Below are 14142 nucleotides of genomic sequence, written 5' to 3' on the forward strand. Positions count from 1 at the left end.
GTATTTATGAAAAAAGTTAATGATCCAAAAAAGTACTCAAAAGTAGAGAGGCAGGTGGTCTCACACATAAAAGATTACAACAGGAACAAGCAAAGCAACCAAAAACACGAGGCGAAGACGCAATCCAAGAAGCTGTAAGGTCAGACCCTCCAGAAGACCTCTGAGGATTACTAGGCAGTTTGACCAAAGTCTGTTATTTTCCCACAATGCCTCAAATTGTGTCATTTCTTACCTGTGAGTACCCTAATAGGGGACTGAAGGGGCAGATTGCAGGCCGAAGTGTGCCCTTCCGTTTCTTCTCCCTGTAATGAACTTTTGAACTGCTGCTCTTTTGGATGTTTCTGCAGCCTGTGGCCTGGCGCACGGCATCTCACCGAGTGTCTCCGGAGCTCTGCCAGGATGACCTGGACGATGATATAGCGCCTTCCTCCTATCCACATCGCAAACACCAGGCAACTGAGAACTGTCAGCCTGCAGCATCCAAAGACGAACCGCACCATCTGGAAGAAGCCCGCCTGAAATCTCCCTGGTAAGTGGGCATTGCTGCTTTTGCATTAAAAACGAAATGCGTATGGCGTGTGCCCTTTTTTTAAAAGCAACCTTAAATATATGAGCCCTTGATTTTGGTTTATTGTTTAATGACCACGTGGACGAGGATGGCCATGACAGTTTAGAACATGCACTGCTCCTATGAGTCTGGGTTAGAGGAATCGGTGGGGTCTGATGTTTAATGTATGCCCTCGATCGCTCAGAGACCCTCAAATTCCCGATCCTAATGACCACATTTTTATAGCAAAAAACACGAAGCTTAACCCAAGGTGTTTACAGGCACACAAGGAGGGCACCGCTGTTGACACACATAACACATGCAGGAGGCCTTCAGACCCCATCACCTCTCCACCTTTGGATACATTTGCCATTTTTTCCCCATCAGTGGCCACTTGCCCAAAATGACGATGTGTTTTCAGAAAGGTGGCATCCTGCCCAGGTATTTGTTCCTGCCTTACGCCCTGTGCTGGCTGGGATTGGCTCCAGCAGACCCCCGTGACCCTGTGTCAGGATATAGCGGGTTGGATAATGACTAATGACTGACCCTTAACGCTGCATATCCATCTCATGACAAGCACTTTTCTGCGTTAAACTCCATTTTCCAGGTGTTTGCCCAGCTCTGAAGCTTGTCCAGGTGGTCTTAGGTTGTTTTTGGTGCGCCTTCAGTGTCTGCAGTTTCTTCAGTTTTAGTGTCATCAGAGAATTTGACAAGTTTACTAACTACACTGGGATCAACGTCATTAATAGAAACCAGAAAAACCGGGACTGGTCTCCCCTCGACTTTCTCGTATACTCAGATATTTGAGGAGTAAACTGCAAGACAATGATTATATTTTTATATTATGTACATTAAAGAACCATCAACAACAAATCAAATCAAATGAATAATATATTGAGCAATTATTATAAAAGTAAAGTTCAATAAATTGCACTCTGCAGCTGCATGAATAAAAAAGTATCACTTCCGGTCAGCGGAAACAGCTCAAACGTTGACAGAAATCTACGTTTTGTACCTAATACTTGTATGCAAAATTTGGTTGACCTACGTGAAAGCGAACTCAAGTTATCGTGTTTACACACACACACGCGACTCACAGAGGTCTAAAACATTTGAGATTTATCAAAATTTCGACATTGAATCTTTGGACAATTATAATACTTTCCCCATACTTCGTATACGAGAAAATCAAAATGAACGTCAATGAGTGTAGCACAAGGCTGCAACATCCCAAACCGTGAAGGGTCTGAAGGTGTTGGAGCTTCTGGGCAGAGGTGGGTAGTAATGACTTACATTTACTTGAGTGATGTTTTTTACTTCCAAGAGTAGTTTTACTGCACCATACTTTTTACTTTTACTTGGGTACATTTGTGAAGAAGAAACGCTACTCACACTCCACTACATTGGGCAACACTCGACTCATTACTTTTTTTCCCATTTACACATTAGATGTGCTATATTTTTACCAGAGAGAAGCGCCAGTGGATCTACTGCATGACTGTTTCACCAATCAGACGTGGCAACAATAATCACATGACTCCGTTTCACCAGTCAGACATGGCAACAATAATCACATGACTCTGTTTCACCAATCAAATGTGGCAACAATAATCACATGACTCCGTTTCACCAATCAGACATGGCAACAATAATCACATGACTCCGTTTCACCAGTCAAATGTGGCAACAATAATCACATGACTCCGTTTCACCAGTCAAATGTGGCAACAATAATCACATGACTCCGTTTCACCAATCAGACGTAGCCATGCAGTCACATGACCACACACAAACTGTGGCGGCATAGCGGCACAAACTCCTCACAGACAGAGGACAGGGAAACAAAGAATACATGAAAAATGGCAGAGGCAACTGCCTCCAATGCTAAACCTCCTGTTCACTGCTAAACGGTCACAACTGCACTGCAGGAACCTTGAGAGCCAACTCCTGCTGAAGCTGAACCATCACTTCACTGAGTGAAGAACAAACACGTTTTAACCAAGCGTTCCTCAACCTGTAAGTATTTGCGACCCGAGTTTTCATAACAGTTTTAATCGTGCCCCTCTAACATTTTTTTGAAATGCAGATGCATATTTTATTATACCTACTTAACTTTTATCGACATTTATCTAACTCTATATTTATCGTTCTAGTATCAGAATGTAGTTTAAGTTCATTTGTTTTGGTTTCAACAGATGTTTTCTTTCATATTTTTGATTCTTGTTTTTATTTTTTTCACATCTTCGCGCCCCCCTTTTTGTTACTTCGCACCCCACCTCACAGGTTGAGAACCACTGTTTTAACCAAACATGCACAGACACAGACGGTCCTGGTAAAGTGAGACCTCTTGGACGTGCACAAGCTGCCTTGTCCTAATGTTATTTTCTATCAGCTGTGCTATTTGGAGGGTAAGTGAATCTGCAGTATTGTACTGTCAGTGTACAGGATACCTCGTCACTGTAAGTAGTTTGCACTGTTCAAACATACATGTTACCTACTGGAGGTATCGGCTTCAAAAGCTTTGTTGTAAAAACTGAGATTTGGAACTTTGTGTTACTTGTGCATCTTTATTTTGTAAAAATGTTACTTATCTGTGGTGGGCTGGCACCCTGCCCGGGGTTTGTTTCCTGCCTTGTGCCCTGTGTTGGCTGGGATTGGCTCCAGCAGACCCATGTGACCCTGTAGTTAGGATATAGTGGGTTGGATAATGGATGTTATTTATTTTTGCTCATTTTTTATTTTATTTGGAAATAGCAGAATTTGCACATTATTTTAGATTTTTGTCATATTTCAACATTTCTAAAAAATAAATCATTTATTATGTTCAAACAGTTACTCAGTACTTGAGTAGTCTTCACCAAATACTTTTTTACTCTTACTTGAGTCATTACTAGATGACTACTTTTTACTTCTACTTGAGTCGTATTATTCTGAAGTAGCGCTGCTCTTACTTGAGTTCAATTTTTGCCTACTCTAACCCACCTCTGCTCCTGGGTGACCTGAGCAGCCTTGAGTAGGTCACTTGTTTGGCTTCTGAGTTGGATTGTCAAGCTGTGGGTCTGAATGTCCGTGTATGTGCTCAATTCCTAATGTCCGCTTTTATTCACAGGGTCCTGACAAGTCAATGCCATCCTAATCGAAGCTCCTCGCTCTGCCCGACTCGCTATGAAGTTGGCCCAGATGTTGAAGCTGCCACCAAGGAAGCTGAGAAGTGTCTTGCCCGCCACCCCAGTTTGCTTGCACTCTTTTCAAATCCTTCAGCAGGTGGGTGCACCACACTCAAAGGGCACAATGATGGTGCGGCTCAGGGCTGGCAGTACGGGGAGGGGTGCAGTGGGTGTAAGTGAACCATCCCAGGCTTTGATCTAGGAGGGCCCATCAACAGCTAACACAGTTACACTTGTTTGCTTAACAGACATTTTAATTCAAAGCGACTTACAAAAGGGGTCAATGTAATCGAGTAACATCAGTCTGGGGCCTGTTTGGGGAAAGAAATATGACGGGACAAGGGGACAAAAATGATAAACCACTGGAGAAGAGCTCAGAACAAAATGCAAGTGACATACGAGTCCCAGATTTACAAAACCTAACAGGAGTTCACCAGACGAGAGAGACATCAGACGCTCGTTCCACCAGCCAGGGGCTACACATGAAAAGAATCTGGACTGAGATTTGATACCACCACACACCGTTCATACTCAGATCTGAGAGTTCAAGAAGGAGAACAGGACCTCACAAGTGTCTCCATATACACTCACCAGTCACTTTATTAGGAACGCCGTGCTAGTATCTGGTTGGACCCCCTTTTGTCTTCAGAACTGCCGTAATTCTTCATGGCATCGATTCAACAAGGTGCTGGAAACACTCCTCAGGGATTTTGATCCATATTAACATAAGAGCATCACACAGTTGATGCAGATTTGTCAGCTGCACGTCCATGACGCCAATCTCCTGCTCCACCACATCCCAAAGGTGCTCTGTTGGATTGAGTTCTGCTGACTGTGGAGGCCATTTGAGTCCAGTGAACTCCTTGTCATGTTCAAGAAACCAGTTTGAGATGATCTGAGCTTTGTGACATGATGTGTTATCCTGCTGGAAGGAACTATCAGAAGATGGGGACACTGCGGTCATGAAGGGATGGACATGGTCTGCAACAACACTGTGGTAGGCTGTGCCATTTAAACGATGCTCAGTTGGTACTAAGGGGCCCAAAGTGTGCCAAGAACGTATCCTCAACATCATTACATCACCACCAGCCTGAACCGTTGATAGCAGGCAGGATGGATCCATTCCTTCATGGTGTTGACCCTGCCATCGATATGCCACAACAGAAATAGAGACTCATCAGACCTGGTGACGCTTTTCCAATCTTCTGTTGTCGCCCGTGTGAATTGCAGCCTCGGTTGCCTGTTCTTAGCTGACAGGAGTGTCACCCGGTGTGGTCTCCTGCTGCTGTAGCCCATCTGCTTCAAGGTTTGATGTGTTGTGTGTTCAGAGATGCTCATCTGCACACCTCGATTGTAACAAGTGCCGTTCTATCAGTTCAAACCAGTCTGGCCATTCTCCTCTGACCTCTGGCATCAACATGGCATTTTCACCCAGAGGACTGCTGCTCACTGATGTTTTCCCTTTTTTCAGACCATTCTCTGTAAACTCTACAGATGGTTGTGTGCGAAAATCCCAGTAGATCAGCAGTTTCTGAAATACTCAGGTTGGCCCATCTGGCACCAACAAGCAACACCACATTCAAAGTCACTTCAGTCACCTTTCTTCTGCATTCTGATGCTCAGTTTGAACTTCAGCAGGTGTTCTTCACGATGTCTACAGGCCAAAATGCATTGAGTTGCTGCCCTGTGATTGGCTGATTAGATATTTGTGTTAACAAGCCGTTGAACAGGTGGACCTAATAAAGTGGCCAGTGAGTGTTGATAGGAGATGACCCATTGACCACTTCGGAGGCAAGCACCAAGGATTTGAGCTCAATACAGTCATATGAAAAAGTTTGGAAGCCCCTCTTAATTCTTTAGATTTTTCTTTATCATTGGCGGAGCTTTCAAAGTACTAACTTCCTTTTAATAAATGACATGCCTTATGGAAAGAGTAGTATTTCAGCAGACCCTCATGATCCTGTAGTTGGGATTTAGCGGGGTGTTAGATAATGGATGGATAACTTTATTGGATTAACAGATATTATGCAATATGCATCATAACAAAAATTAGACAGGTGCATAAACTTGGGCACCCCAACAGAGATATGACATCAATACTTAGTTGAGCCTCCTTTTGCTCCTTTGAGCCTCTAGACGTTGTCCTCCTATAGCCTTTGATGAGTGTCTGGAGTCTGGATGGAGGTATTTCTGACCATTCTTCATACAAAATCTCTCCAGTTCAGTTCAATTTGATGGACAGCCTGCTTCAAATCATCCCATAGATTTTCAATGATATTCAAGTCAGTGGACTGTGACGGCCATTCCAGAACATTGTACTTCTCCCTCTGCATGAATGCCTTTGTAGATTTTGAACTGTGTTTTGGGTCATTGTCTTGTTGGAATATCCAACCCCTGCGTAACTTCAACTTTGTGACTGATGCTTGAACATTATCCTGAAGAATTTGGTGATATTGGGTTGAATTCATCCGACCCTCGACTTTAACAAAGACCCCAGTCGCTGAACTAGCCACACAGCCCCACGGCATGATGGGACCTCCACCAAATTTGACAGTAGGCAGCAGGTGTTTTTCTTGGAATGCGGTGTTCTTCTTCCATCATGCAAAGCACTTTTGTTCTGACCAAATAACTCCATTTGTGTCTCATCAGTCCAAAGCACTTTGTTCCAAAATGAATCTGGCTTGTCTAAATGAGCATTGGCATACAACAAGCGACTCTGTTTGTGGTGTGAGTGCAGAAAGGGCTTCTTACTCATCACCCTGCCATACAGATGTTCTTTGTTCAAATTGTGCTGAATTGTAGAACGATGTACAGATACACCATCTGCAGCGAGATGTTCTTGCAGGTCTTTGGAGGTGATCTGTGGGTTGTCTGTAACCTTCTCACAATCCTGCTCATATGCCACTCCTGTATTTTTCTTGGCCTGCCAGACCTGAGTTGGTTTAACAGCAACTGTGCCTGTGGCCTTCCATTTCCTGATTCCATTCCTTACAGTTGAAACTGACAGTTTAAACCTCTGAGATGGCTTTTTGTAGCCTTCCCCTAAACCAGGAGACTCAACAATCTTTGTTTTCAGATCTTTTGAGAGTTGCTTTGAGGATCCCATGCTGTCTGTCACTCTTCAGAGGAGAGTCAAAGGGAAGGAAGCACAACTTGCAATTGACCACCTTAAATACCTTTTACCACTCATGACTGGACACTCCTGTCTATGAAGTTCAAGGCTTAACGAGCTCATCCAACCAATTTGGTGTTGCCAGTAATCAGCATTGAGCAGCGACAGGCATTCAAATCAGCAAAATGACAAGGGGACCCACATTTGTGCACAGCCAGTTTTTCACATTTGATTTAATTTCATACAACTAAATACTGCTTCACTAAAAATCTTTGTTCGGAAAACTCCGCAGTGCTCAGATGTTCCTAGGAAATGAAAGACATACCACTGTTATCTTTATTGTTGAAAGGAGAGTCAATTATTATGCAGGCTGAGAGGGGTTCCCAAACGTTTTCATATGACTGTACGTGGGAGCCGATGGTAACCATCACACTGCATGTGGGTGTGTTTCTCATCTAGCTAAGTTTGGTACGTTTTAAAGTAAAGGAAAGCACTGGAGTGCAAATTATTTTTTGAATTAGTCATTTAAGGCTCGCTCCATCCAAATGTCATAACTACTGTCGGTTAATACGTGATCTGTGCCCCTCTCAGATGGAGTAACAGACAGCCTGACCTTATAGCGGAGAGCAGGGATGGAGACGCCAACAGGCTGGAATGGTCCTTGATTTCTGTTCCAGTCAGGGTGACCTAATAAAGGATGAATTGGTCGAACAGATTTCAGGAACAATTTGTCCCCCAACACTGCAAGTGGCAGTATTCCCCCTATGGAAGCCCATCTTGGAAACCCCCAGTTTTGCCTGGGACTTGTAGTGTAGAAAGTCCTTGGATGACGCAGGGGTGGTGCCATGAAGAATGAACCTCAGTGTTGTAGGGAGCTTCCATATGACCTGGAAGTGCTTATGGCAAACATCACGGCGACACAGGAAGTGCTCCTGGGTTTGAGATAAAATGGGAACATCTCAGTTCATCAGAGGGTCAGAGTCGGGGGTAGTGGACAACACTTGAGAGAGAGGAGGAGTAAAGGAGACGGAGATGCTTATTGGCTTATTTATTTAGTAGTTGTATGTTGTATGCTGCTTTGAACCCGTGCAAGAGACACTTCAGTAATGAAAAGCATTTTAGCTCCCCTGATGGAGTGGTGTCTGGCGTTTGGGGCTCTGTGGCACCCCCTAGCATCCACAATGGATCCAATAACAAGAGACAACACATTGACAAAATGAGGAACAGCGTCCAGTTTTTAGGTTGTGGATTTTAGTGGCCACGATTGGGTGCCTCACTTCGTATTTGGCGTTGAGCAAGCAGAAGTGGTACAAGACATGAAAAGAATTGCACTGCACTTGAAAAGTCATGGCATTGTCTGACCCGCTTAATCTAGGGGTAGCTGGAGCCTAGCAGAGGGCAAAAGACCAGAAAACAAACCCTGGATCGGGTGCCAGTCCATCTCACGGGCCAGTTTAGCGTCACCAGTTCACCTAACAGGCATGTCTTTGGTCTGAGGGAGGAAAACCACACAGACACGGGGAGAACAAAGTGCCACACTGGGAGGACCCCAACCCTGGTCTGCATACTGCAATGAAGCAGCACTCACACTGTGCCAGTCCACACTCTTGAAAAGTGCCAGGGGATAAAAAAAATCACTGTGGAAAGGTGATAAATGTTGAAATACAGTCAGCTTCTATAACAGCATTACTATTATTAATAGAAAGAAATGTGGCACAAAAGGATCAAGATCAGTGTCCTAGGAAGAGCCCAGATGACTGGCAGGAAGGGCAAAGTGCTCACCTCAGACCGGTGGCTACTGCCACCATCATCAGGGTAAGTAGAGAGAAGACGAGTCACTAAATGAGCAACCTTTTTACCGCACGTGTACAATTATTGAATTCTGTTAACTCATATTCTGCCATTCCAGGGGGTTTGTCAGTCGCACCTGAAATCCTGAAAGAAATAAAGCAAAATGAGAGTCGCTGAGTATCGTGAAGCCGTCCCATGTGTTTCTAACACTTGGCAACCTTTGTGAAGTGCCATTTCACATTAACAGCACTACCCGATGACTTTTTGGGTCTCCACTGGCCATTTCTGTCTTTAAAATGAATTGTGGGAGAAACTCTGTGTGTGTGTGTGTGTGTGTGTGTGTGTCTGTTGGGGCAAATCAACCCTGATGGTGTCCTGGTAGGGTCACAGAGACACCAGGTGGCCTTTGTTCTTTTCTTTTGTTCAAAGGATAATTCTGGAAGTAGCATATCTTTCATTTCTTTTGTGGTGTGAAAAAGTAAGCGCACCCCATGGAAATTGTTGCAGCAACCTTGACTAGGCAGACTGTCGATCTCCATGCAAACAGGGCCTAGAGATAAAGGTGATAGACCTGAATGAAAGCACAAGAAGATTATTCTAAAACTTGGGGGCTCCGCCCTCTTTTCGCTTCGCTCGCCAACCCTCGGGTTTGGTTTCCTGGATATACAATTTAAAGAGATTGTTATTTTCATGGGAATTGTTACATATGCATTATTTTCCTTTTACTTTAAAACATCAGTTAAAACAATATTTGGAATTAACTTATCTTCAAGATCACATTGAATTTTGACACAACATAACGTATAACTGCCCATGAATGATTATTGTTTCTTTCCCTCTAATGAATAAACCGACCTTTTTGAATGTTAGTCCCAGTGATTTGTTAATTGTCAGAGCAAAAGCTATTCTAATGGGAAACAGTTAACATTCGAATACAAATAGCATATCATCATCTCCTTTGGTGTCTAATGTTATCCCCTGAAGATGTACTACATTACCTTTCTTGTCGCCTGTTAAAATTTTACATGTCAGAATTGTTCGACCAATTTTGAATACAACTAATCTTGTCGTATAGCATAGCCCATCACTCGTATATAAACTACGCAATAACATTACACTACATCCTTCATCCATCAGTAATTCAGGCGGTGGAAGACCAGACAGTGTTAACGCTTGTAGATATTCTTCTGGATATTTTAAGTTGATGCTTTCATCTTCTGCACCATCACCACCAACGGTTTCAGCAGAGTCTATTGATACACAATTAACCAATTTGCCGTGTAACCGATCAACAATTTTCACGTTAATTTGTTTGACTTCATCATTTCTCGCTGCCATATTTAGATGAATGAGTTATTTTAAACTGGATCTTCATAAGTGTCTGTGTGTGTTCATAACTAAGCCCTTTAATGGATTGGTGTCTATCCAGGTTAAGTGCCGGAATGCACTTGATGTTTGATAATAGTTGTAAGTAGGGCATGACTTGAAAGAATCTCATGGCAAAAGTCTCCCGTCTCGTGGGACTTCCTTCCAAAAAAGTCTCTTCAAAAAGTCTTGTCTCATCTCGTCCCAAGATTGTGTTATTATAATAGATATTATTCAACAACCATGGCAGTAGAGGGGAAAAATAAGTCTACCCTTGGCCTCAGAAGTTGGTATTGCCCCCAATGGCAGAAATGACTTCTTGTTGCCGTTTTGTGGTCTCTGACCCAGACTCAAGTGACATTTTTCACCGCTCCTCCATGCAAAACATGCTTGTGGTTTGTCCTGCCCGCTTCAAATCCCCCCATAACATTTCAATGGGCTTCAAACCAGGGCTTTGACCGGGCCAGTCTGTAACCCTCCATTTCTTCTCATTGAGTCATTTTTTGGTAGATTTGCTGGTGTGATTCAAATTGTTATCTTGGTTAAAAAGTTCATTTCTGGTTCAACTTGACCTTTTGGATGGGTGGCCTCACATTCTCCTCAAGCACACTTGGATGTGATGCGGAATTCACAGAAGACTCAATGATTTCAAGCAGGCCCAAACCAGGACATTTCACAGTTGGTATGAGAGCTTCTTCTCCTGCAGTGTCATCTCCAGGTCATACCAAATATGTCTACCTTTTGTTCACCCAGCCAGAGCATGTTGGTCCAGAAGACCAATCTGTTCTTCTTGGACATCAGGGTTGTTTTTTTTCCTGGCACACTTTACACGCTGTTCACATTTGTGTTTCCTCCTTTCTGACGGTAGACATGTGTACTTTGACACATCCAAAACCCCCAAGGTACCTGCAGATCCCACAATGAATGTTTGGCGGCCCTTTGGGCTCTTGGACTGGATTTGCTCGGCCGACCAGTCCTGGACAAGTTAGTATTAATTTGAAATCTATGCAACTTGTAGCCAATTTTCCTTACAATGGAATGATTGAGTTCAAATACTTTGGTGGTCTTTTTAAATCCCTTGTCAGACTTCTAGGCATTCTACACCTTCTTTCTGAGGGCCTCTTTAAGACCACCAGAGCCTCAATATCTGCAGTTTAAATAAGAAGGTCAAGTCCACCTGCAGACTCCCTAAGGAGGTTCTTATCATTGGCACCTCATCTCGAACACCTGATTCTAATATGATGGACTTGAAGTGGTGGTAAATATTGAGGTGGACTTGACTTTTGCTCACCATGTTATCTGTTTAGGTGTGTCACCTTTATCTGTAGACACCGTTTGAATGAAGATCTGCTGTCTGCCTCTTCAGACCAAGTTAACAGTTCCCGAGGGGCACTTACTTTTTCACACAACTGTATAAAGACATATTATTTACATGGATTTAATACAAGGGGTACTGCAAAAGTCATTAGCCGTCCATGAAAGAAATGACAATTAAGGCAGAACCCTTTCCCCCCCGATGAAAGCTCATTCACTGGTGACTTCAGCCCAGCATTCTGGCTTTTTCCACATCGAGACCCTCAAGCTCGATGCACATTTTCATGTCAAGGCCAGAAGTAAAATCCCCTTCAGTTCAGTTGAGCTCTCACGTTGCTCATTCAGTGTCTCCACCCGATCGTCAGTCGTCTCAGCAACTTTTCCATGCAAAGGTGTTTGAATTTTTGGGAACAAGCAGAAGTCACAAGGCACTAAATCAGGGGACAAAACAGTGGGGTCATCCAGCTGGAAGGTGAATTTGTCCAGAGCTTCAGTGGTCAGCTTTTCAGGATGTGTATTTGGTGTATTGTGATGATGGAAAAGTGATGTGTTCAGGTTCAGGCGGGGACGGCTGCTCGATCTTCTACTCGTAGCACTCACCATGACGTCCTGTAGGTAAGAAATTGTAAAAAAATTTGAGAAAAGAATAAAGTTGACGTGCAGGCAGATGTGAACTTAGTGGCAGCTCAGCAACACCTGCAGGCCGAGGACTTTAAGCTTGCGTTTCGTGATCTGTGCAACTTTGTAATCCTTTCTGATATGATGACTAATTCATTATTTCATAATTCTTTAATCATTTTTTTTCTGTGTGTGTGTAGGGTCTGTCACACAATTTTAAGTGACCTTTGCTGCGTGCTGCGATCAGAAGATCCTTGACAAAGGGACGGCTCTGAAACCCATCAGCGATCTGCTCCTGGTTTCTCTGGTATCGACACCGGCGACTGGCACATCTTGACATCCTCCAGTAGACTACGTGGGGTCCTGATGATTAGACGGAGACGCTTTATTGTAGGGTGCTGCTCCAGAAATAAGGGTCACATCAGCCCCCCGTCTATTGGGTAGAACAGACTCTGTCCGGACTATGGGGGGAGTGGTGGGGGGTTCGGGGACATTCCACCCAAATGCTGTTTTGGGGTCTGCATGTTGTAATGTTTGTCAGGTTTAATGTCATGTCATGGTAAGGTACGTCTGATTTTGTGAATTTCCCCTTGGGATTAATAAAGTATCTATCTATCTATCTATCTATCTATTTCTAGTGTCCCATATTCATCCAGGATTTATCGGGGGTTATCATTATTCTGTCAATTAACATTTGATCGCTGAAATCTTAAAGCTTGCCTTGGAGCCCCCTCTTTGTCTTATGATTTGTGGTGACTGCATTTGTGGACAATTTGATTAACGCTGTCATGGGGTGACTAATTAATTAGCGACATGGACAAGTGTGTTGGTGCCCTTCCATAAAAAAAAAAAGAAGACCCCCACCATTATCTCTGACAAATAACAGTAATTGGCACCCATCTTGGTGTATTCCGTATTTAACAAAAATCTGACTTTGCTGTAGAGTTTTCCATCAACAAAATATTTCAAATAATAACACAAATGAAAATGGCGTGGACAAAAATGATGGGACCCTCTAACCTAATATTTGGTTGCACCACCTTTAGAGTTTGCAATCCCTGCACACAAGCGATTCCTGCTGGAGTCTTCTGCTCCTGTCCACAGGTCATTTGGCCTACTCGTCCTGAGCAAACTGCTCCAGTGGTGTCAGGTTTAAAGGGGTCTTCTCCAGACAGTTTGTTTCAGTTCTCTCCATAGATGCTCAACAGGATTCATGTCAGGTCTCCTAGAAGGCCACTTCACAATAGTCCAATGTTATGTTCTTAGCCATTCTTGGTGCTTTTAGTTGTGTGTTTTTGCTCCTTAGCCTGTTGGATGATCCATGAGATGTGACTGAGGCAGAGCTTTCTAACACTGGGCAGGATGTTTCACTCAAGAATGTCTTGACAGTTTTGAGATTTTATTGTTCCCTGACTCAAGACACCTCATGCCAGATACAGTAAAGCAGCCCTAAAACATCGGCAAGCCTCCTCCATGTTTCACAGCAGGCCTGGTGTTCTTTTCTTTGAAAGCTTTGTTTTTCATCTGTAGCCATAGAGCTGATGTGACTCGTCAAAAAGCTCCAGTCTTGTCTCATCTGACCAATGGACATTCTCCCAGAAGCACTGTGCCTTGTCAATAAACAATTTAGCAAATTCCAATCTGGCTTTTGGATGTGGAGTCCTCCTGGGGTCTTCTTTCATTGAGCCCACAGTCACTCAAAAAGCAATGGATGGTGTGATCAGATACTGATGGACCTCGACCTTGGAGTTCAGCTTGTATCTCCTTTGGCAGTTGTCTTTGGCTTTTAGTCTACCACTCTCATTGTCCTTCTGCCCATTCTGGGGTTGATTTCATCTTGCGGCCACCACGTCCATGGAGGTTGGCTACAGTCCCATGGACTTTAAATTTCTTAATAATATTTCAACTGTTGTCCCAGGAACATCAAGCTGCTTGCAGGTGGTCTTACACTCTTTGCCTTTCACATGCTGGTCTATCATTTTCTTTTTGATCTTCTCGGATGACTCTCTCCTTTGCTTTCTCTGGTCCATGTTCAATTTGGGACACTATGGTCGAAATTTAACATCTTATTAAAGAAAGAAACATCCTCTAACAGGACAAATCAGCAATCAGGCAGGAGAAGAGCTGTTCATTGTATCTTTTAATTACTCCTCAGCAAAATGCCTTGGAGGGAGCTTTCTTCAAAAGCAGTCTGTTACAGCATGGCCAAAAAGATGGTCAGAGAAACA

At 43.5% G+C, this 14142-nt stretch overlaps 1 protein-coding gene across 2 annotated transcripts in view; it reads left to right on the forward strand.

The window, feature by feature from the left end:
* The window catches only part of LOC120523249 (lamin tail domain-containing protein 1-like), a 167509-nt gene extending 155013 nt beyond the window's left edge, over positions 1-12496 (forward strand). The window contains exons 5-8 of one of the 2 annotated variants that reach the window (XM_039744372.1): positions 348-529; positions 3657-3811; positions 8529-8641; positions 12115-12496. In XM_039744372.1, the coding sequence (XP_039600306.1) occupies positions 348-529; positions 3657-3811; positions 8529-8641; positions 12115-12138 (474 nt within the window). In that variant the 3' untranslated portion in view covers positions 12139-12496. The remainder of the gene's footprint in view (positions 1-347; positions 530-3656; positions 3812-8528; positions 8642-12114) is intronic. The other variant, XM_039744383.1, reaches the window with a different exon arrangement.
* The last annotated feature ends 1646 nt before the right edge of the window (positions 12497-14142 follow it).

The sequence above is a fragment of the Polypterus senegalus genome, chromosome 1 (genome assembly GCF_016835505.1).
Source record: "Polypterus senegalus isolate Bchr_013 chromosome 1, ASM1683550v1, whole genome shotgun sequence".
Lineage (NCBI taxonomy): Eukaryota > Metazoa > Chordata > Cladistia > Polypteriformes > Polypteridae > Polypterus > Polypterus senegalus.